General features: G+C 45.9%; 1 protein-coding gene across 6 annotated transcripts in view; it reads right to left on the bottom strand.

Moving 5' to 3' along the window:
• LOC133350004 (uncharacterized) overlaps nucleotides 1-22,375 on the bottom strand; it is a 79,896-nt gene that overhangs the window by 27,024 nt on the left and 30,497 nt on the right. For 3 of the 6 annotated variants that reach the window (XM_061563942.1, XM_061563945.1, XM_061563943.1), the window contains exon 9: nucleotides 11,146-11,330. The exons of the other annotated variants lie outside the window; for them this stretch is intronic. In XM_061563942.1, coding sequence (XP_061419926.1) covers nucleotides 11,161-11,330 — 170 coding nt within the window. In that variant the 3' untranslated portion in view covers nucleotides 11,146-11,160. Of the gene's footprint in view, nucleotides 1-11,145; nucleotides 11,331-22,375 lie in introns of those variants that run through there. 6 annotated transcript variants of the gene reach the window in all.

Here is a 22,375-nt window from a genome sequence, read left to right as displayed (position 1 = left end):
TGAGACAAAGCCATACAAGAGGCTGTCTCTGATGTGGGCCATTTAGTTTAAACGACAGTGCATACATTAAACTACGTAACACAATTTTTGTTCCTGGGTAGTAAGTGTTATTTCGTAATTGCTTATGCCTAAAAAGTATAGCAAATGGCTATTATTCCCCACAAACTTTGCTCAGCACTGAATCCATCTGGAATGTTCTGGAAAATAGGTACATTTCAAAATATCACTGTCCTGGTCACAAAAGCAAAGTTTTTGTGGGAATAATAGCAATTTTCTGTACTTTTGAGGCATAAGCAATTAGTAAATAACACTTACTACCCAGGAACAAAATAAATTGTGACACAGTGTTATCAAAGCATATTTGTTTTTTGCATTTTTTTACAAGTATGTGTGGTTAATGCAGACTTTATGCCTTGTAATAGATGTCTATTTCTTAATTGAACATCTTGTATTCATGCCAGAAAGGCTAAAGCCTTTTTTATGATTCAAACTAAACCTAATGGCGTTTTTAATGTTTTTACTGGGCTATGATCGTCTACTCATTTGACTTTAAAAAACTCAGTTTAACCAAGGTCAGCGAAAACCCAAATTCGAATTCTTGACAATGGCAGCTCATCGCACTGACACAGACCTCTGAGCCAGACAACCACCTTTGTGTGTTTTTTTACTTATCCACGCATATGGAAGGCACATGCTGGCTCTGCACACATTAAACATAGATTGAATGTCTCTCTCCTTTCCTCCGCATTGATGTTTGGTTCTGGTGCTGGCTGTCTGAGATGTCAGCTCAGCAAAACCTTCCCTGGATGCAAAGGGCATCACGTGAAGCAACGCACACTTGCAATCCAAGCTTTGGATTATACAAACTAAAATGGCAGCAGTTTTAATGTTTCGAATAGTTGAAACCAGTTTTTTTCATCTTTCGAATAGACCTGTACTTTTCTTAAAGTCAGTGTATCTTCTTGGTTCTTTCGGTAAAGTCACGTAGAAGGGAAGTAATAAAATAATAAAAATAAAACATAATAAAATAAAATAATTCTCACGACGTTTCGGCTACAACGCAAGCAGCCGTCTTCAGGTGAAGAATGAGACAATGCCAAGCTAGGAGCTTATATATAAGCTGCGTTGGAGGTGGAAGAAAGAGCGCCTTAACAAAAGAATGTGCATATGAAGAGGAATTTAGCATATTCATGGAAAATGCGTAGGAGGTGGGCGGGGGGGTTTCAAAGTCATATTATGCCCATGCATTATGCAGGATCAACAGCACCAAGGGGGGGTGCAGGGATTAGCAGTAACAAAGGAAAGGAATGTTAATGATATGTAGCTGCAGTTACTCAACAACCACGTAGAAAACTAAAGTATAAACTACATAAAAACTAAAGTATAAATAGCATAGCACCATCAGTATACTTACTATACTCTACACTAAGCTGAGTTACTAACAGCAAGTAATACATTACAATTCTACGTCGTAAAAATTATATAATATGCTTCCATCTAAACTTTATTCTATTGCATCACACGAGCATATACCGTACTATATACTGCCAACATTAAATTATATACTGTATTGCTGTAAACCAACCTATATCTTATACATTTAATATAACACTATGTATTATTCTACCCACCCTAATGTGTGTCGAAATGGTTTATTACGTCCTTCCAATGATTGCTAAGCCAGAATCCATCTTCTCGGTTAAAATTGTCTATGTGTTTGTATATGTGGATCGCCTCATGAACGAATCTCTCATGATAGCCAGATGGCTTGCAGAGAACCTCTGTCTTGGAGAAGTCAATATCATGTGAACCCACTGAGTTGTAACAGTGATCTGCCACGGCTGAGGTGTTTGTCCTACCGTGTTTCAGGTCAGCTTTATGTTCACGGATGCGGTCCGAGACATGTCGTTTGGTTTCCCCAATGTAACTGCTACCACAGAGGCAACTTAGTTTGTAGATGCCAGGGTACTGTATGTCTGGAACCACATCTTTTACAGACGGTACCAGATCACGGATTTTATGTACTGTGTTGAATCGGACCTGGATCTTGTGTTTAATCAGGATTTTGGAGATCTTTTTTGTGACCCCAGCAATGTAGGGTAAGGTGATGGTCTTGAAAGGCTCCTCAACAGGATCCTTCTTGATGGTTGGAGTGATGGCTTTGCGGATTGTGTAGTCGGAGTAACCATTAGCCTTAAGAGCTTGGCGTACGTGTTTTGAGTTCACTGGCAATGTGTTCATGGTCGGAGATGCATTGGGCTCTATGATATAGAGTCTTGATGAGGGAATTCTTCTGGGATGGATGGTGGTGGGAATCCGGTTTTAGATAAGCATCCGTATGGGTGGCTTTCCTGTAGACAGAGTGGCTCACTGAACCATCAGGTCTCCTTTTGATTAGGACATCCAAAAAGGGTAGCTTGCCATCTTTTTCGACTTCCATGGTGAATCTGATGGCTGGGTGTATAGAGTTGATGTGGTCGAGAAATTGGTCTAGAGCAGCACGGCCATGTGGCCAGATGACAAAAGTGTCATCTACGTACCTCTTCCATAAGGTCGGGCGTAGAGTGGCAGTCTGGATGGCGTCCGTCTCAAATTTCTCCATGAAGATGTTGGCTACAACCGGAGATAGGGGGGAGCCCATTGGGGTGCCCTCAGTTTGCTTGTAGAAAGTTTCATTCCAGGTGAAGTATGTATTGGTTAAGCAGTGTCTCACCAGGGGGGGTACCCCAGCATTCAGTCCATGATGAACCAAGTCTTCAATGATTGCGATGGTATCAGGTACAGGAACCTTGGTGAATAAGGAAACCACATCAAAACTGACAAGCAGGTCGTCTGGGGACAGGGCAATCCCCTTGATTGTCGATACCAGATCAGTAGAGTTTAGTACCGCAGAGGTGGTTTTTCCAGTGAAAGGCCGTAGGATTTCAGACAAAAAACGAGCCAATTTATAGGTGGGGGAGTTGATAGTAGAGACAATGGGACGAAGAGGTGTATCTTCTTTATGTATCTTTGGCAAGCCGTATAATCTTGGTGGCCTGGCTGCAGAAGGTTTCAACGAGAACTGTTTGGTCTGATCAAATAATGCGGTTGAATCAGAAATGATTTTGTTGGTTTTAGTGACGAGGCTGTTGGTGGGGTCTCTTTTTATTTTTGTATAGCTGCCATCGTTGAGTAGTTCTTGAATTTTGTTGTTGTATTCTATTTTGTCCATGATGACAGTGGCATTACCTTTGTCGGCTGAGAGGATGACAATGTCATCCCTCTTTTTTAATTGAGCTAATTCAAAACGCTCATCTTTGCTGATGTTGCTAGCTGGCATCTTAGCGTTTTTGAGGGTTGCAGAGATTTCAGATCTGAAATCTCTGCGATCTGAAATCTCTGCAACCCTCAAAAACGCTAAGATGCCAGCTAGCAACATCAGCAAAGATGAGCGTTTTGAATTAGCTCAATTAAAAAAGAGGGATGACATTGTCATCCTCTCAGCCGACAAAGGCAATGCCACTGTCATCATGGACAAAATAGAATACAACAACAAAATTCAAGAACTACTCAACGATGGCAGCTATACAAAAATAAAAAGAGACCCCACCAACAGCCTCGTCACTAAAACCAACAAAATCATTTCTGATTCAACCGCATTATTTGATCAGACCAAACAGTTCTCGTTGAAACCTTCTGCAGCCAGGCCACCAAGATTATACGGCTTGCCAAAGATACATAAAGAAGATACACCTCTTCGTCCCATTGTCTCTACTATCAACTCCCCCACCTATAAATTGGCTCGTTTTTTGTCTGAAATCCTACGGCCTTTCACTGGAAAAACCACCTCTGCGGTACTAAACTCTACTGACCTGGTATCGACAATCAAGGGGATTGCCCTGTCCCCAGACGACCTGCTTGTCAGTTTTGATGTGGTTTCCTTATTCACCAAGGTTCCTGTACCTGATACCATCGCAATCATTGAAGACTTGGTTCATCATGGACTGAATGCTGGGGTACCCCCCCTGGTGAGACACTGCTTAACCAATACATACTTCACCTGGAATGAAACTTTCTACAAGCAAACTGAGGGCACCCCAATGGGCTCCCCCCTATCTCTGGTTGTAGCCAACATCTTCATGGAGAAATTTGAGACGGACGCCATCCAGACTGCCACTCTACGCCCGACCTTATGGAAGAGGTACGTAGACGACACTTTTGTCATCTGGCCACATGGCCGTGCTGCTCTAGACCAATTTCTCGACCACATCAACTCTATACACCCAGCCATCAGATTCACCATGGAAGTCAAAAAAGATGGCAAGCTACCCTTTTTGGATGTCCTAATCAAAAGGAGACCTGATGGTTCAGTGAGCCACTCTGTCTACAGGAAAGCCACCCATACGGATGCTTATCTAAAACCGGATTCCCACCACCATCCATCCCAGAAGAATTCCCTCATCAAGACTCTATATCATAGAGCCCAATGCATCTCCGACCATGAACACATTGCCAGTGAACTCAAAACACGTACGCCAAGCTCTTAAGGCTAATGGTTACTCCGACTACACAATCCGCAAAGCCATCACTCCAACCATCAAGAAGGATCCTGTTGAGGAGCCTTTCAAGACCATCACCTTACCCTACATTGCTGGGGTCACAAAAAAGATCTCCAAAATCCTGATTAAACACAAGATCCAGGTCCGATTCAACACAGTACATAAAATCCGTGATCTGGTACCGTCTGTAAAAGATGTGGTTCCAGACATACAGTACCCTGGCATCTACAAACTAAGTTGCCTCTGTGGTAGCAGTTACATTGGGGAAACCAAACGACATGTCTCGGACCGCATCCGTGAACATAAAGCTGACCTGAAACACGGTAGGACAAACACCTCAGCCGTGGCAGATCACTGTTACAACTCAGTGGGCTCACATGATATTGACTTCTCCAAGACAGAGGTTCTCTGCAAGCCATCTGGCTATCATGAGAGATTCGTTCATGAGGCGATCCACATATACAAACACAGAGACAATTTTAACCGAGAAGATGGATTCTGGCTTAGCAATCATTGGAAGGACGTAATAAACCATTTCGACACACATTATGGTGGGTAGAATAATACATAGTGTTATATTAAATGTATAAGATATAGGTTGGTTTACAGCAATACAGTATATAATTTAATGTTGGCAGTATATAGTACGGTATATGCTCGTGTGATGCAATAGAATAAAGTTTAGATGGAAGCATATTATATAATTTTTACGACGTAGAATTGTAATGTATTACTTGCTGTTAGTAACTCAGCTTAGTGTAGAGTATAGTAAGTATACTGATGGTGCTATGCTATTTATACTTTAGTTTTTATGTAGTTTATACTTTAGTTTTCTACGTGGTTGTTGAGTAACTGCAGCTACATATCATTAACATTCCTTTCCTTTGTTACTGCTAATCCCTGCACCCCCCCCTTGGTGCTGTTGATCCTGCATAATGCATGGACATAATATGACTTTGAAACCCCCCCCCGCCCACCTCCTACGCATTTTCCATGAATATGCTAAATTCCTCTTCATATGCACATTCTTTTGTTAAGGCGCTCTTTCTTCCACCTCCAACGCAGCTTATATATAAGCTCCTAGCTTGGCATTGTCTCATTCTTCACCTGAAGACGGCTGCTTGCGTTGTAGCCGAAACGTCGTGAGAATTATTTTATTTTATTATGTTTTATTTTTATTATTTTATTACTTCCCTTCTACGTGACTTTACCGAAAGAACCAAGAAGATGAATCCCTGCAGTCACGAAAGCTTTAAATCGAAAATTAAAGTCAGTGTAGTTAAGTAAAATATGCATTTTTGTACCAGGCTGGCTTTTTAACAGAACTCATAGGATGGCTTTTTATGAGACACATTCTATCCCATAAAAAAATGAAATACCAATGCCGTTTTTAAATAAGAATTTTTTAATGATGGTTCAATCAGGGGGGAGGAGGGGGGGTTGTTTGACCATACGTCATCACTCTGATCAATGCGGGATGATAACAGGTGGCGGGGGGAGGAGAAGGGGGACGGGGTAGGACAGGTTCAGATATCACTCACCACTAATATTAACCATCACTTGGAATCAAACTCAGGTCAAATGTGTCATCAATTACTCTGATTTGTGGACAGAGAATTCAGTAGAGAAAACGCGACCTCTCAGCGCCGAGTGTGAGCGAGCTGTTCTCACGTCAGGGCTTTTTCTCCGTGAACTCTGTTTTTTCTCCCACATGCACACCACATTCTCAAACAAGCCATTGGTACAACAGCTGAGCGGCGGTGGCGCCCGCCTATAATCCGACACTGTGCGGGCAAGCATTGGTGGATCACTGCACAGATGTTGTGAAACTCCCTTGACACGGCTGGACGTCGAGATGCCATGAGAATGTGCTTCAGCAAGTGTTGACTCCACCTGTTCCATTTGTATGGGATAGAGCGTTTCCCCCTTGCACGTGTAGTCTTTCTCCAGGTGCTGCAGTATCCTCCCACATGTTAACACTCAATAGTTGGCCGAAATTACCTTCATATATCGAGCAACACAGAGCTTGCGCAATTGTTGTTGCCTGGCTTGCCTCCCTGGATGCCTTTCCCGCTTGTCTGTGATTCCTCACACACCTCTCTCTTCAAGAGTGAACGAGTACCGTGTGCCGTGTTACAAGTTATAATTATTCTTCAAAGTTGGATCCTCCTCAAGTAGTATTGAGACTCTGTGAGGCTATGCTTTGTAAATAAATAATGACGAAAACAAATAATAGGCTTGTAACACTACTCAATGACCTGCCAAGAATCTTGGTAGTGATTCAAGAATTGATTATGTGGTCCAAAGTAGTTACTCTAGTAGCTGCTAAAGTAATGAGAATTACAGCGAATATTAACTGAATATAATCCATTCCGACATCCACAATTCGATGCATTATTCAAGAACATTCAAATAGATTTAAGGAGTTAACAGATGCATCATTACACTTCCACCTACAATTATTTTTTTAAGTGCAAAATAAATGTAGTTATGCTTAATTACCTAGGTCACACGAAATGTAAAAGATCATTGGATTTGTACACATACAGCATATTGGTACATTTTTCTCATAATTTCTTACTAATGCAGACTATTTACAACAGGGATGTGAATTACAATCCGAGTAACATTTGCGTGTCAATTTCCACCGACCGTCATCCATATTTCTTAGCGCACGTTAAGAAATTGGTAGCCAAGTTACAGATAATTCGAGCGTAGAATTGAAGAAAAGGGGGTTTGGGGGAGGGGGAAACCCAACAATAATGGAAACCCCGCGAATTAAATGAAGAAATTGAATTTCGGTGGCAGCTAAAAAGGAAAGGCTCGCGTTTTTAATGTACCTGTCTGCTTGACAGCAAAGCTATTCATCAAAAAGGGATTTTGAGGCGCGTTGTGATGGTGTGCAGCCTGCTCCCGTGCCTCTCGGAGCTCAGCGATTTGGAGAAACGATTTAATTTGCAGCCAGCCGCCCTCCCCGAGCCGATTTGCCCGCAACGCCAGAGTTTTGTGTCTCCCCCTTCCTCCAACGCCTCCTCTGCCTCCACCTCGTCCTGTCTCCCTCACGGTCGCGTAATTGACTGTGTCACAGGAGAAGGGTCACGGTGGGCCCTGACCCTCCTCACTCCACCGAGTCGGCGAGCTCTTGATGAGCCACCGTCGCTAGCGGTGAACGCTTGCCACCCATGGCCAGTGAGTGGGTTCAGGCGAGGCCTCCACGATATGCCACGGCGGAAGGAAATGTTGGACGCTTTCTCTCAGCCGAAGCCGACACCTCCCAGGATAAAAAAGTGCTGCCCCTGTCCGTCCCTCACCACCCCCATCCTCGATTCCTCTCGATGTGCTATCTGGGATTTGACAAAGTACTGCTCACTGGTGCCACGATGGAAACCAAGCAGACGTTTAGCTTTCATCGTAAAGGTCCATCGTGGGCCCAGCAGCTCTACAAAGAGTTACTCGTTATTTTTCAATATAAAGTTCAGTGTCGGTTCAGCTCTGGTTTATATTTATTCTTCGCTGGCTGTTTTTAATATCTTGCGGTTATCGGCAGTGTTCATACAAAAACAGTCAGAGGTCGCAGTTCCTTCGCATAATGTGCCCACAAACTTAATATTCCCTGATAAGATGAACGCCTAGATACGGTGAGGAAGAAGAGGCTGTACGTCCATGACCTTGTGCACGAACCTCAACTTCGCACGACAGAATGTGGGCATTACTTCAAAGGTGTGGTAGAGAAATTTTCTCATTTAACATCTCAAACCACTTCCCTTTTGAATAAACATGTAATCTGGTTTACTGTTTTTATTAAGATTTTTGTCAATTACCATTCCATTTCAATCACTGGGACATTTTCCCACTTTCGGTCAAACACCGCCGAGCATCTTAGCTGCACTGACTGATCCATCGGAAACATGGGAACTGACAAAGACATTGAAGCAAAATCTCAAAAGTGAAAAAAGCAGCGTGGAAAGGTGCATGCTTGGAATTACACTAATGCAAAACAGAGACAAGGCATTGGCTGTGAGTGGGCATGGGCATGACATATCACGAGAAGGGATGAGGGCTGATTTCAAACAAACAAAACTAACTTTTTTATTTTATTTTACCCAGGTAAGGCCCACTGAGCTATATAGCTCTTTTTCAGAAGCGACCTGACCACAAATGATAGCTCAACGAAGTGGCTTGTCAAGTGGACATTGCCAGCAGCTAAATGCTCGAAACGCGTGATGACGTTGATTCTAAATGTGGGGGGGGGGGGGGAAACCGGAGGACCTGGAGAAAAAATCCACATGGCCACGAAGAGAACATACAAACTCAAAATATACAGTAGGCATCAGGGTCGGGATTGAGCCCACGGCCTCCTGTAAACCAGATGAGGTAGTTAACATCTGGCCACCATGGCACCCACGGTGACAGGTTGCATGGACAGGTACCACCCACTACTCTGTGGACCAGGCATCACTGCAAAGAAGTCAGAGGTAGCGTTGTGACATCTACTTCAGTGGGGTTTTCTCTTCTGGAAAAAGGTTGCATCACTCTGCTAAAGTTTCAAATGAACGTTGTCTCATGATGTGCCACCGATAGGACCATTCAGATAGAATTGGGGAAAAGGACACAGACTATTTAATGGCCACGAAGAGAACATACAAACTCCAAATATATAGTAGGCATCAGGGTAGGGATCGAGCCCACGACCTCCTGTATACTAGGCGAGGTAGTTAACATCTCCCCACTGTGGCACCCATGGTGGAGACTCGTGACATAATGACAGCCAAAGGAAGAAACACGCCCGAGAGTATGACGATTTTGGAGAGTAAGCGATGAAATCAGCACTCATGCAGGAGCTGGACAGATTTTAGCATCGCGCGGCCATGAAAGAAGACGCTGACTTGGGAAGGCCTTCTTCCAGCAGTAGAAATATTTATGGTTGACGACGACAACGATGATGATGACGACCACCATGTGCGTGTCTATGAGGCCCAACCGAGTGGCGTGTCTCTTACAGGCAGACACAGCCCGCATAAACAAAGAGCTATTGTCTTGCAAGGGCCCCTCGCCGCACAAAGAGGGCACTGGAGGGGAATATCTTTGACGTGGCGACATCGCGTTCCTAACTTTAGCACGCGCGTCGGTCACTCCTGTCACCGCAATGCGCCACGGTGGTGAGATGTTAATTCCCTCGCCTGGAATGCAGGAGTTTGTGGGTTTGATCGCAACCCCTGATGCCTGCTGTATATTTGGAATAGGCGTGCTCTCCCCATGGTCACGTGGATTTTTCTTCGGGTCCTCCGGTTTTTCCCTCCACATTTAGAAACGTGCGTTTAGAGTATTTGGCTGCTGTCAATTTTCTCATGATGATGACAAGCCACTTCGTTGAGCAATCATTTGTGATAGCCAGGTCGCTTCTGAAAAAAACAACTATACAGCTCAGGGAGCCTTACGTGGTAAAATAAACAAAAATAGTTTGTTTCGTTTAATTATACCCTTACTGTCACGCTGCGTGACACCCCTCCCCACGTCACGCTGTGTGACCCCCCCCCCCACGTCACGCAGCGTGACCCCCCCCCCCACGTCACGCAGCATGACCCCCCCCCACGTTACGCTGTGACCCCTCCCCACGTCACGCAGCGTGACCCCCCCACGTTACGCTGTGACCCCTCCCCACGTCACGCAGTGTGACCCCCCCACGTACCGCTGTGACCCCCCCCCCCCCCACGTGTCACGCCGCTTGCTGCACCATTCCGAGCAAGCCTGCCGTTGCTTATTTGTGGGCCACGACGAGACGCGGAGGGGGGGAACAACAATGATTTGCTATTATATCAAACGTTCGTGGCGTCCCATCGTCGGCGGCGCGACATCGTCGTACGCCGTGCCCGGGGGGCGTGGGAGACGAAAGTCAAAATCGAGATGCGGGCGGTGAGGGGGGACAGGAAGGAAAGAGAAATGCAACAATCAAGGACCCCCCCCCCCACGCACAATCCGCTGTGTCAAATGGACACTTAATGCCTCTGCTCTTTCTGCCATTATGTGTACTTGTTTGTAATTATATATGTTTTCATTGTTTACTTGGTAAAGTGCTGCAGTCACTTAACATATACGGCCTTTCGAGAATAAAAAATGACTTATGAAGGATTATTCTTAACCGCCGCTTTTATTCTCGTGCCTAAAATACACTTTTGGTTCCTCTGTATTTATTTTTGAAGCCAAAATCGCAGTTTATTCCCTTTTACATAATCGTAATCCTCGTAGCAGTAGACTCTGGCATGCTTTTTTGAAAGCAGATTGTCTGTCAGGACACAAGTCATGAGCACACGCAAGTGGAACGGCGAAGACGATGGACAAATCAAGTGGGAAGGACACTGTATTATACCGGCAGAAGATAACACAATGCAATTACAATTGCACAATATGTATACACAAGCCATGCAAATGCAACTGCATCTCAAAATGCAGGACAAAGAGGGAACATTTTGTATTTATTTTGCAATTTATTGTTCGCTTTTCAATACCCCCCTACCCTCCCCCACCACCAATTGCGCTCTAAGTGCATCGTGATGAGACGAAGAAAATTACAATTCATAATTCTCGCAGTGTGCAGTGTATCTTGTGTTGTCTTCAGCCATCCTCAATCCGAGGGTTGTCCGCACCATGGGCAATCCTTCGCCACTGACTTCTGTCTTCCATTATCCTCACTGTCTGTTCCAGCGTGAGCCTCGTCCATGCTCTGATGGTATCTATCCACGTCATCCTTGGCCTTCCTCGCGCACGTGAACCGGGTATTGTTCCTTGCACAATCTGCTTTTACAAACGAGTTCCATTTTTTCTCATAACATGACCATAGTAGGCTAAGCTTTCTTGATTGTATCACCTCTAACCAGTGGCGGCTCCTGCAAAATCTCTCAGGGGGGGCAAATGTCTGGATGATTGATAAGGATAAGGTCCACCCATGCAATGGATAAATTAACAGCTTAAGCATGTAAAGGCAACTTCACTACTTTAATATTAATGAAAAATAAAGTGACTCTTACAATACATCTCCTTATTTGTTTCTAAACTCACTATTATTACAATTCACTCAGTTTCTTTAATTAAAGATTTCACTTGGTGGCGACAAATAATATTGTTGACTGAAACATGCTTACGTATGATGACGTAAGCACGTTAGTGCGAGCCCTCCCGGAAGCCATAGAGAATGCATTGCAGCGCCCGCCGTTCGAAAAAAAACATCTTTGAATGTAAGTCTATGGGAACACTCTGGGCGATTCTCAGCCAGGGTGAAATCGTCCAAAAAGAGGCGGTACTCCACAGAACGTGACATGACGCTAATTGGACTATATCCAGAGGCACAGTAACGGCTAGCGTAACTCTGTGGTTGAATGAGATTTTGAATGTGATTGAAAAAGTCCCTTTCACACTTTGGTGGTGCGTCGGCCAATCGCCCTAATGAAGAAACCGCCCCTGCCTCTAACAGTTCTCTCGCAACACCAGCTTTCTCCAGAACCCATTCATTTGTTTTCTTTTCAGTCCACGATGCACGCGGTAATATCCGCCTGAGTCATTTAATTTTAAAGGCGTTTATTCGTGCCTCGTCATTCTTCTTGATTGTCCAACTTTCACAACCATACGTAGCAACTGGCCACACGATGGCATGCAGAAGTCTGATCTTTGCTCCAATGGGGATGCTGTGACTCCTCCAAATTGTCTTCAGGGATGACCCAATCGCCTTACTCAGTGTAGCTCGAATTTATTTTGAACACTTTGCATCTTCAGTGATAACCAAAGGTGTCCACTTGCTCCAGCTATCCAGATGTTGCAGGCTGCTCCATCACTGCCCATCACTTTGGTCTTGTCCACATTGATGAGGAGGTTAAACTTGTAACTGACCCAATCTAAGCGATGTGTCAACTCCTGCAGCTCCACCTCGGAACCGGCAAGCAAAATGTCATCGGCATACCGAAAGTTTGTGACCCGTCGCCCTCCAATGTGGATTCCTCATAAGAAACCATCAAGCGTCTCTCTCATTACCGTTTCAGCCAGGATGTTAAATAAGTACGGAGAAAGAAAATAAATCTCTGTCTAACTCCCTTTCTGGCACGGAACTATTCTGATAGTGTCCCCGCCACTTTGACTCTAGCAAGTTGTTCCTGATAAAAGTTTTGGCCAGTAAGTCAATCAGATGTAGCGGGAATCCCACGTCCGTCGTGGTCCGCCGGAGATCATCATGCGAGACCGAGTCAAACACTTTCTGAAATCCACAAAGCACGTGTATATATAATGGCCCATGATGTTCTCTTGCCTTGTGCATGAAGCTCCTGAGATTGGTGACTTGGTCTCTGGTCCCTCTCCCTTGCAGGAACCCAACTTGCTCGTCTGTAATCTCGTATTCTGTTTTTAAGCGGATCTGTTCCAGGATGATCCTAAGAAGGACTTTGCTAGCATGAGAAACCAGTGCTGTTGTCCTGTAATTTGTACTCTGTTTAGAATCATCCTTCTGCAGTGGGATGAATGTAGAGTATGTCCAATCCTCTGGCCATTCACCAGTTTCCCAGATTGCCACACATAGTCTGTGCATCCTGTCAAGTACCATCTCCCATCCTTCTTTAAAACAATTCCACAGCAACGTCATCTGGACTCGTAGATATAGGACTGACTGTCTGACGAATGGCTCAAGCAAGCTATGAATGAAGGGGAGGAGGCTCGCGCTCCTGGTAATCTCGTTCGAGACTTCCCCCCCCCCGCCCCACTCCATTATTATCATATAGGTCTTCACAATACTCTCGCCACCGCTGAACAATTTGTGAAGCTTCCGTGAGATTTTCCCCCAGTCGCATTTTGGATGCATTGCAGTCACGGTCGAAATTTCATTGTGATTGACCTGGCTGCCTGGAAAAGTTTCCTCTTGTTTCTTTTTCGGTTTGCTGCTTCCAGTTCCTCACACATACCATCCAACTGCTTCCGCTTATCCATTCGTAGCTTCCGCTAGTGCTTCGGCCTTCAACTCCTGATATTGTTTGAGGTATTTGCTCTTCGGTTTCCTTTTCTCTTCGATAAAGAAGAAGGTCTCATAAAAAAAATCCAGGTTTTCTGTCTCCTAGCCTTGATGGATCTGAGTGTTTCCTTCGTAACATCCAAGAGGACAGGTGTTGTGCTTTTCCAAAGCTCTTGAGGTGTTTCGTCCTCTTTCAACAACTCTAGAGCTTAAAACCTGTTAGCCACTTCTACCGTGTACTGTGCTGCTTTCTTCGTTAAGTTCCTCAAGGTTCAGTGGTGGGATATGACTTTGTCTTTATTCCTTCTTCAGTTTATAACTTTCAGGGCTGCCACCAACAAGTGATGGTCTAAGTCACAATCGGCCTCTAGATATGTTTTGAAGTTCATCAGGCTGGATTTCCATCGCTGTGCTATCACAATATAATCAATCTGATTTCTTGTTTGTCCATCTGGAGAGGTCCAGGTGCACAACCCACCTCGGATGATGCTTGAAGAATATATTGGCCAATACCAGGTCATGTTCTGAACAAAGATCCTGCAGTTTTTCACCAGCCTCATTGATCTCTCTGAGTCCATATGGTCCCACTACAGCTGTGAGTCAACACGGCTCCTTTCCCCTACTTTGGCATTGAAGTCGCCAATTACCAGTTACATGTCTCCTTTGGGAGTCCGTTTTAGTGCCCTGGACAGGTTTTGATAGAAGCCATCCTCTTCTTCCTCCTTGGCAGCTGGTGTAGGCCCATAGACTTGAATCAGAGTGATGTTTCGCGACTTAGCACTCAGTCACACAGCTATAATTCTGTCACTGATTGGTTCATATCCAATGAGGGATCCGGCAATTTTCCTGTGAATTCAAATGCCCCCCCCCCCCCCCCCGGACATGCCCTGCACATAGCGGCCAGAGTAAACGATGTCATGTCCCCCCAATGTTGTGAAATGTCCTTGACCTTCCCAGCGCACTTCAGACACTCCACACAAGTCCACTGCCAATCTATCTAACTCACGTCCAAGCAGCTGAACTTTACCAAGTTGCAGCATATTGCGAATATTCCATGTGCCCAGTCTCAGTTTCTTGTGCATCTGAAGCGGTTTGCATTGCCCTTGTGACAACATCAGTGTCCTTGTTTCCTTTCCATTGGTACATTTTCCAACCCTGCCCTGGTTACTCAGCAGGGATAGTGGACCTTGTTTAACCGGGCGACGTCTGAGTAAAAAAAAACGGCCATGGAATATGACACCGCAGAACTACTTCTGAAGTCGCTTCGGTAGAACTCTCAATGCGCATTAGGTGATGTGCATTTTGATGCTCCACAAAAGAGCGTTCGTCGCATGTCAATCAAATCTAACACTTTTCAGCTTCAGGACTGAAATGTGTCAAATTAAATTTAATGATGGGGTTTTTTTTGTGTGCAGTCACTGGTTAATGGAGACTTTTTCCAATGAGAAAACTTAGGGGAACATTAACTCAGAGGAGATACGGAGGAAGGATAGAGGCCAGAGATGAAAGATGACATTTTGGTAAAGGTGCAAATGGAGACTTCCCATAGAGGCACGGTCAGTCATAGGCAAAGGCTTATTTTTAATATATTCTAAAAAGTGTTTCCGTATAATTGCGTCGCAAGGATTTCTCAAATTTATATATTTAACTGTGACAGTCCAAGCAGAACCACTTGAAAGGGATTTTAAAAAGGCATTTAAATAAATAAATACTGAATGATCCATTGACCTTCTCCTGTGATTTGCGATGTTAGAAAAGTTAACATTAACTTTCCAGCACTGGTGGATACAAGATTTCTAGGCAGGGGAGCTGTTAATTTCCATAATGAGATTGTGAAATCGCCATATGGTATTGTACAATCACACAATCTTGGGCTATTACTGGGATCGTGATTAACGCACATTTCTTTAACAGTAGCACCCTGATTAGATTTGTCTTTAATTAGATATAATTCGTCACGTGTAGCTTTGTAATTAATGGTAAAAAATTAACAATTATTTTTAAATACAATGCATCAATAAAGGCCTCCCCCATGCCACGGGTGTTGTTCGACCATCATCCCACCGAGAAAGTGAGTGTGGGGTTTTTGAAGGGTGGTGGCTAGGAGTTGAACTCAAGCCATCGGGTTCATAATGCAGTATGCTAACCAATGCATCACCTCCCCCCCCCCTTCCTCATATGTACACAGCCATGCACATGGCTGTTCCAATATACAACGAAATTGCTCATCCAGTCACAAGGCCCTTAAAAAATGCATATTTCAATTACGGATTGTAAATCACACATTATTCTAGATACACGGGGCCGTACGTACATTGGTTGTGTTTTGTTAATCAAGCCCGTGCGAGGCTTATAATGCAATCATGAAATGCGGATTGCTTCGAGGGCCGAGCGACTGGATATGATCGTCCCCACCTCTAAGATCCCAGCGAGGATGCGACAGGAGCCGCGTCTCAGCCGCCACCGTCTCCCAAGGCAGCTGGCATGAAGGGACAACAAAATTCCCTCGGCTAAGCGTGGCACGTGTCACTCGCTGGTGTGTGTGCCCACAAGAGCGTTGCCCCCCCCCCGCCCAGCCCCCCCCCGTTAATATTTCGTGGCGTTTTGCCAACCCCGAGGGTTATTACGACAAAAAATCCCCCCCCCCCCCCGTGACACCTTAGGCGTGCAGCCAGCCACTTCACCTTAAGTGTTAACGTCATCTTCAATATTAATGTCACCATCGTGCAGGGGTGAGAGTAAGAGGTGAGGTTGAGTTATGAATGGCGCGATAATTGGTGTGTGTGTCTGTATGTGTTTGTGTGTATGTGTGTCTCTGCGTGTGTGTATGCAGGAGGGGTGGTGTAGCGGCTAGCGCGCTGCGCTACGAACCTGGCTACGCGGGTTCGATTCCCGCTCGCGGCCAACACCAGTGACGATTATCTGAACTGGTCCTGGGCCTCCCTTAGGTTGACTCAGCCTCAATTGAAAACCTGGCTGCGGTGTGTAAACATCGCCACTGGGTAGACAAACGCAGCCGGGCATGGTCCTGGTTACCCACCCGCGAACAGCACTCACCCCAAATGTCTGTTGAGGCTACACTGGGATCTTTGTCTTTGTATAATTTTTTGTTGTTAAATTAAGAATATCCATAATTATGTTATTGGGTGTGTGTGTGAATTGTTTGTGTATAGGGAACAGCGAGTGCGTGTAGTTGGTTAGCACACTGCATTACAGTCCTCAAAAACTCTGTGTGGTTCCAGGCCACAGCTGACACCAGTGATGATTATCTAAACCAGTCGTGGGCCTTCCCGAGGTATGATTCAGCCATATATGAGTATTGTAACGGGTGCAGTCAGTGCATGATCATTCGCAATGGGAATTGAATGTGGGTGGGTGGGTGTGGTGAAAGCCACACAGCTCGGCGAACAACACTTGTGCCCACAGCGTGTCAAGATAAACAATCGATCTTTGTCCAGAAATGTGTTTTGTGTGAGAGAAAGAAGCGGACCTGTATTTAGGTCGCAGTTTTAATCTGGTCGTGCACACGTGTGTGTGAATCGTGGGGAGCGGTAGTGTAGCGGTTAGCATGCCGCGCTACGAACCTGGCGCCCCGAGTTCGATTCCTGCTCACGGACAACACCGGCGACGATAATCTGAACTGGTCATGGGCCTCCCCTAGGTCGACTCAGCCTCAAATTAGTACCTAGTGCGATGTGTAAACATTGCCACTAGGGAAACAAAGGCGGCCGGGCGTGGTGCTAGCCACCCACCCCCTCGTGTGCCATTCCGGCCTTCATAGGTGCTCGCGAACAGCACCTGCCCCAACAGTCTGTTACAGGCTATAATGGGAATCTTTGTCTTTATGTTCGTCGTGGTGATACAGAGGTGAGCGGACTACGTCATAATTGCGGTGACCCAGGGACAACCAGGCCTGGGCCACTTTAGGAGCACAAACTGCACTGTGAGAAGAATTACAGAGCAGTGGCAACAGCAGTACCTGTCTCCTACTTTACTCACAGACACACCACAATCAACCACTCTCAAGTAAACAGCATCCGCTCTCCGGCATCAACCTTTGAGGCTCCCTCCTGGAAAAGCCCCTCAAGCAAACCCCATTTCTTGGGCCCCTCCTGGCGAAGGCCCCTAGTGAGCCCCCTGCCCAGGGGTCCACTCCTAGAAAAGCATCCAAGCGAGCCCCCTTTATAGGGGTCCACTCCCGGCAGAGCCTCCAAGCGAACGCCATTCCTATCCCCGAGTCTCAACAACAACTTTCGACCTGATGCCTCCATGAGACCTTCTCATATCCACCAACGAGGTTCTCTAGCTCAGAAGTCCGGGTGGTGGACAGGGTCAGCCAACGCAACTCTCACAGCCGCTAAAATCCCCCGCAGGGATCTATGCTATGTGGCTACAAGTTCTAATGAGTTTGTTTTTAGGTAATTCCCCAGAGATAAGAAAAATATATATCGTGGAGCCTCTGTTTAAGTTACATTTCTGCTTTCTTTGTTCTCCCAATGATATTCCGGTTGCGCTACCAGTGTCAAGTCATGAAACAAACACATTTTCCATTCAGAACTCTTTCAGCGAGCAGCAACACCGCCTTGCTGTGTTGCTGCTCGCTGTGTTTGTCGCGTGGCAATCAAACATACAATGGTGTGGTTCTCAAGACATGGAATCGAGTTGAGTAACGAGTGAAAATCCCAACTGGCTCAGAGCAAATCTTTTATATCCCCTGCAGAAAACATTTTGACGGTTGTCATTTATTTTCGCAGCTCATTGCCGGGTGTCGTGAGATAAAACCCATGGCAGGAATTACTCTTCCCCCCCCCCCCTTCAATTTTTTCACGTCTTTTTTTTTAAATTGCCACGTGTACGCAAATCAGTTTCGTGTCGATTAGCTTCCACCGCACCTCCGATTAGCACGGATGGCCACGTGCGGTGCGAAAGAAGTCCCAACGCATGTCATGAGACAAAGTGTTCACGTGGGAATTTCCCAGAGCAATGGGTAAGCACGTGTTACCAAACGGTCAGAATAACCAGGCTAAACAGAACTACTTCTGAGATTACCTCGTCATTTATTAGCGCACTAAAAAGGTACCGCTCTTCTATGTGTTCTGCTGTGCAGAAATGTTTGTTGCGTGGCAGTCAAACCGATCATTTAAACCTTCGTGCAAGAATGATCGCAATTCAGTGACAAACCAAATAAGCATATATATATGGCTGCGATGGTGGGTTTGGTGTGCGGTCAATCATGACCAGGGTTGAGAAAGGCCCCGTTTACTCATGAGTGGCTGAAACTCAAATTCAAATCCAGGATCTCAGCGACGGCATTTCAGAGCTCTGACACAGCATCATCATCCCCCTCCCGCCCCCCAAAGCCACATGGACAGCCCTAGGTGCCCGTTAAATCTTTGTGCGCTGAGCAATTTATCTACAATCGGCCGACGATTGCCGCCTCGCAGCAACAATCGTGCGCCCACTTCCATTACCAACAAACGGCATCATTGCCGGTCATATATCAAGGTGCATTTACAAGCAGCTGCAAAACTCACTCTTATATTGAGCCGTTAAAAAAAAAATGAGTCAGAAAAGCGTAAATGTTTGATGCCCACGTTTGAACGCATCTCAAATGGGGATCATACGTAAAAGCCTACAAACATTTAACCCATGAGCTTTGGGAGGGGATGGCTTTGTTTCCACCCCTTCCCTGATCCCAGGAAAGCTTGAGTTTCCAGCTAACGTCAATGTGGTTGTTATAGCTGAATGGATTTCCACATGCTCGGGCGAAAACTCCGCAAAGGTATGCAACGTTCCCACGGACAAGGGAAGCAACGTTGCCCGATTTGCCAAGTGGACAAGTGGACGATGGCAGCCGTACTGGTGCCAAGCCTGTACCAGCGGGGCTGCAGGGCTCACTAACGTGGGGCCATGTGGCTCCTCTTACCAAAGGGAGTTGCATACTTCGACCACCGTGCCCAATACTTGGACCGCACTTGTAATGTCACAGGATCAACAGGAAAATGGCACGAGTGGTCAGTGGTGTACCGAGCGTACTTAATCTTCTTTCCAATGTTTTGCTTGGGACAGCTTAAACCTAACCCAGGCATACATTAAACTTTGTTCACATTTTTTTTTTAGATTCTTACAATAGCTTCCATCCAGTCGTACGGGGAAGCTCTTGAAGCAATAGGACAACAAACAAGTTGATGTGGCTGGTGGTTCAGAGGTCAGCATGCTTGAGCTTGGCACCACTGAGGTGCTGGGTTAAAATCCAGGAAGCTACCTGTTACTAGACCAGGATCTCGAGTGCAGTGAGTGGATGATCCCAGTCCGGTCACCAATGGTTCTGCAATAAATGTTGCTTCTCACGCAAGGAGCAATTCTCTCTAGAGCAGGGTGGGTGGGAAAGTACTGCACCCCAACTGCTTTGACCAGACGGCAATTGAAGAGTTCTCGCGGGTAGGCAGCTCTGTGTTATCCGCTTTTGTGGGCCATTCTCTCACACGAAGAAGTTTCAAACCCCTGCTTCGTCTCGTCAGTTGACACCGATAGCACAACTAGGATACAACTGGGGGGGAAATATTTTGGTTTTATGATGAAAGGAAAACAAGAAGGCCATACTGGACTATTATTTTGGAATGGTCCTCACAGCTTGGGTGTGCTATGCCAGTGGTTATGTGAATGTAGCATGAGGCAGCGTCAGTACACGTGCTTTAAATGCCATGGAAAAAAACACAAGCCTGCGTACGAGACCGTGGCAAAGCTGACAGTAGACCCTCGAAGGACTTGAAGCAAAAGCCTGTGTGGAAAGTGATTGATGAATGGAAAAATATATTCGCCTAATTGTCAGCGGCGTATGTAAAACAAAATCAAAGGGAAATGTCAATAAACGCATTGTTTTTATCATACAATTGAAACTTTTTTTTTATTCTCCAGAAAAGGACACGCTTTCCGACATGGACACAAGCACGCACAATCCGATTCAAATAATTTTTCGTGATTTGCTTTGAATCGGATTGTGCGTGATGATTATAATCACCATCAGCAGCAGCTCAGGTATACCCTTGTCCTGCGAAATACACCCACCCTACTCAATCTCCTTCACGCCACTTAAGCAGCAACGCCCTCGCAAAGTCTCGGAACAGTGAGGACCGACAAATGGACGATGGACAAGCCAACGAACGGATGGACAGATGTACGGATGGACGGTCGGCTGGAATGGCCAGAGGCGGACGTACAAGCCACTGGCATTGGCGAGCAGTGGCAACAAGGGCGAAGCAAGGACATCCCGGCCCGGACCTCGCATTATAAATCCACGCGCTGACACTTTTGTGGCCGTGCGTCACGCTGGGGTGTTAGAGAGGTAGCGCCCGCCGGCCAGGAGGAGGAGGAGGGGGGGGGAGGGAGTAATCGGCGAATGCAGCGTGGGCGAAAGTCGTTAGCCATGACAATGAGGCGCCGTTGAGAAGGAGGAGCAGCATCCGCATGTGGGAGTGATGCGTGTAATTTCCACGGACGGGGGGGGGGGTGGGGGTGGGAGCAGGTTGGAGGAGGGAGTCTTGCGTCTGGGGTTCTCGGGTCACGGCTCGTCGGCGAGCCGGCGCGATGTCACGTAGTGCGATTGTCGCACACAATGCCCTTGTCGACCGACGAAAATGCGCGCGACGCTTTCGGACAGGATAAGCGGTTGCAATTTTTACAACAAAGTTGGGTAATTTTTTCGTCATTGCATTTTTTTTGCGCGCCGCAAAAGGGCGGGTTGCATTATGCGACCATCTCGATGCACGCAGGATGAGAACCAATTAGCCGCGCGTCAGCAGTAACTTTAAGCGCGGCTTGTGCTGCCGAGCGCCGACGCAGCACGTGAGCTGGAACTGATGGCTCGTGCAAAAAGAGTAAAGGGAAAATAATTCAATTGTGGCAGCTCCAATACACAACTGGGAACATCGTGCTAATGGTATAATTAAAATTTTCAATTACCGGATGCAGTAAAATATCGGCCCGATCGGTGTGCAAGTCCGGCATGCGATGGAATTTTTTAGCAGTGGAATTCCAGCGAAAAAAACCCAGCAAGGGTTGCTTGTGGACCGCGTGCCATGACGCTAACACGGGATTCCGCTACACCCAGACGCACGCGATCCATCACACCGGGTGCGCTGGGACACACACCTCACATCGGCAGTAGGGCCCACAGCATCGCAACCTCAAAGCTTCCCCACTGCCCGCTATGATGAGACACTCGGGGGCTGGAGAAACACCAGAGTGAACTCCACCTGCCAAGACTTGATTTACTCAGCAAGCAATAGTCAGATGTTGCTTGTGGAATTTTGCATGGAGTTCAAAAAGTAAAAAAATTGGACAGACAGTAGAAAGGCACATCGGATAGTTGAGGTGTCTTTGGGATGAATGATGAATGTTTGTATGGGAGATGCAATAGCTCAGTGATTAGCACACTGTGTTAAAAATGTTGGAGATCTGAGTTTGAATCCTGGCCATGGCAAACACCATTGGCGGGTGGCATCTGAACTGGTCCTGGGCCGCCCTTCACAAATTATGACTAAAATGCATTTAGAGAACCCCCACGACCGTCAAGGTATGGGGGAGGCCTCCATCCAGCATTGAACTGAAATGGGCTATAAACTATAAACATTATTTATTATTTTGACTGTTACTATTATTAATCCAAGGCCTTTATTTAATACACATGGAATCCTCTACAACAACAAAAAACCCCGATAAAGATCAACAAACCCATGACCAATGCTAAAAGAGATAACGTTGTTTTTGGGAGAGTGAGAGAGAGAAATATTTTTATTTCATTCACAGCAACATCTGAAAACCACAAACTTTATTTTTTTTCTAGGCGGTT

The sequence above is a fragment of the Lethenteron reissneri genome, chromosome 32 (genome assembly GCF_015708825.2).
Source record: "Lethenteron reissneri isolate LAM-NWPU_2019-01 chromosome 32, ASM1570882v1, whole genome shotgun sequence".
NCBI classification, from domain to species: domain Eukaryota; kingdom Metazoa; phylum Chordata; class Hyperoartia; order Petromyzontiformes; family Petromyzontidae; genus Lethenteron; species Lethenteron reissneri.
Note: the sequence above shows the minus strand (reverse complement) of the source record. Positions and strands in the feature narration are given on the sequence as shown.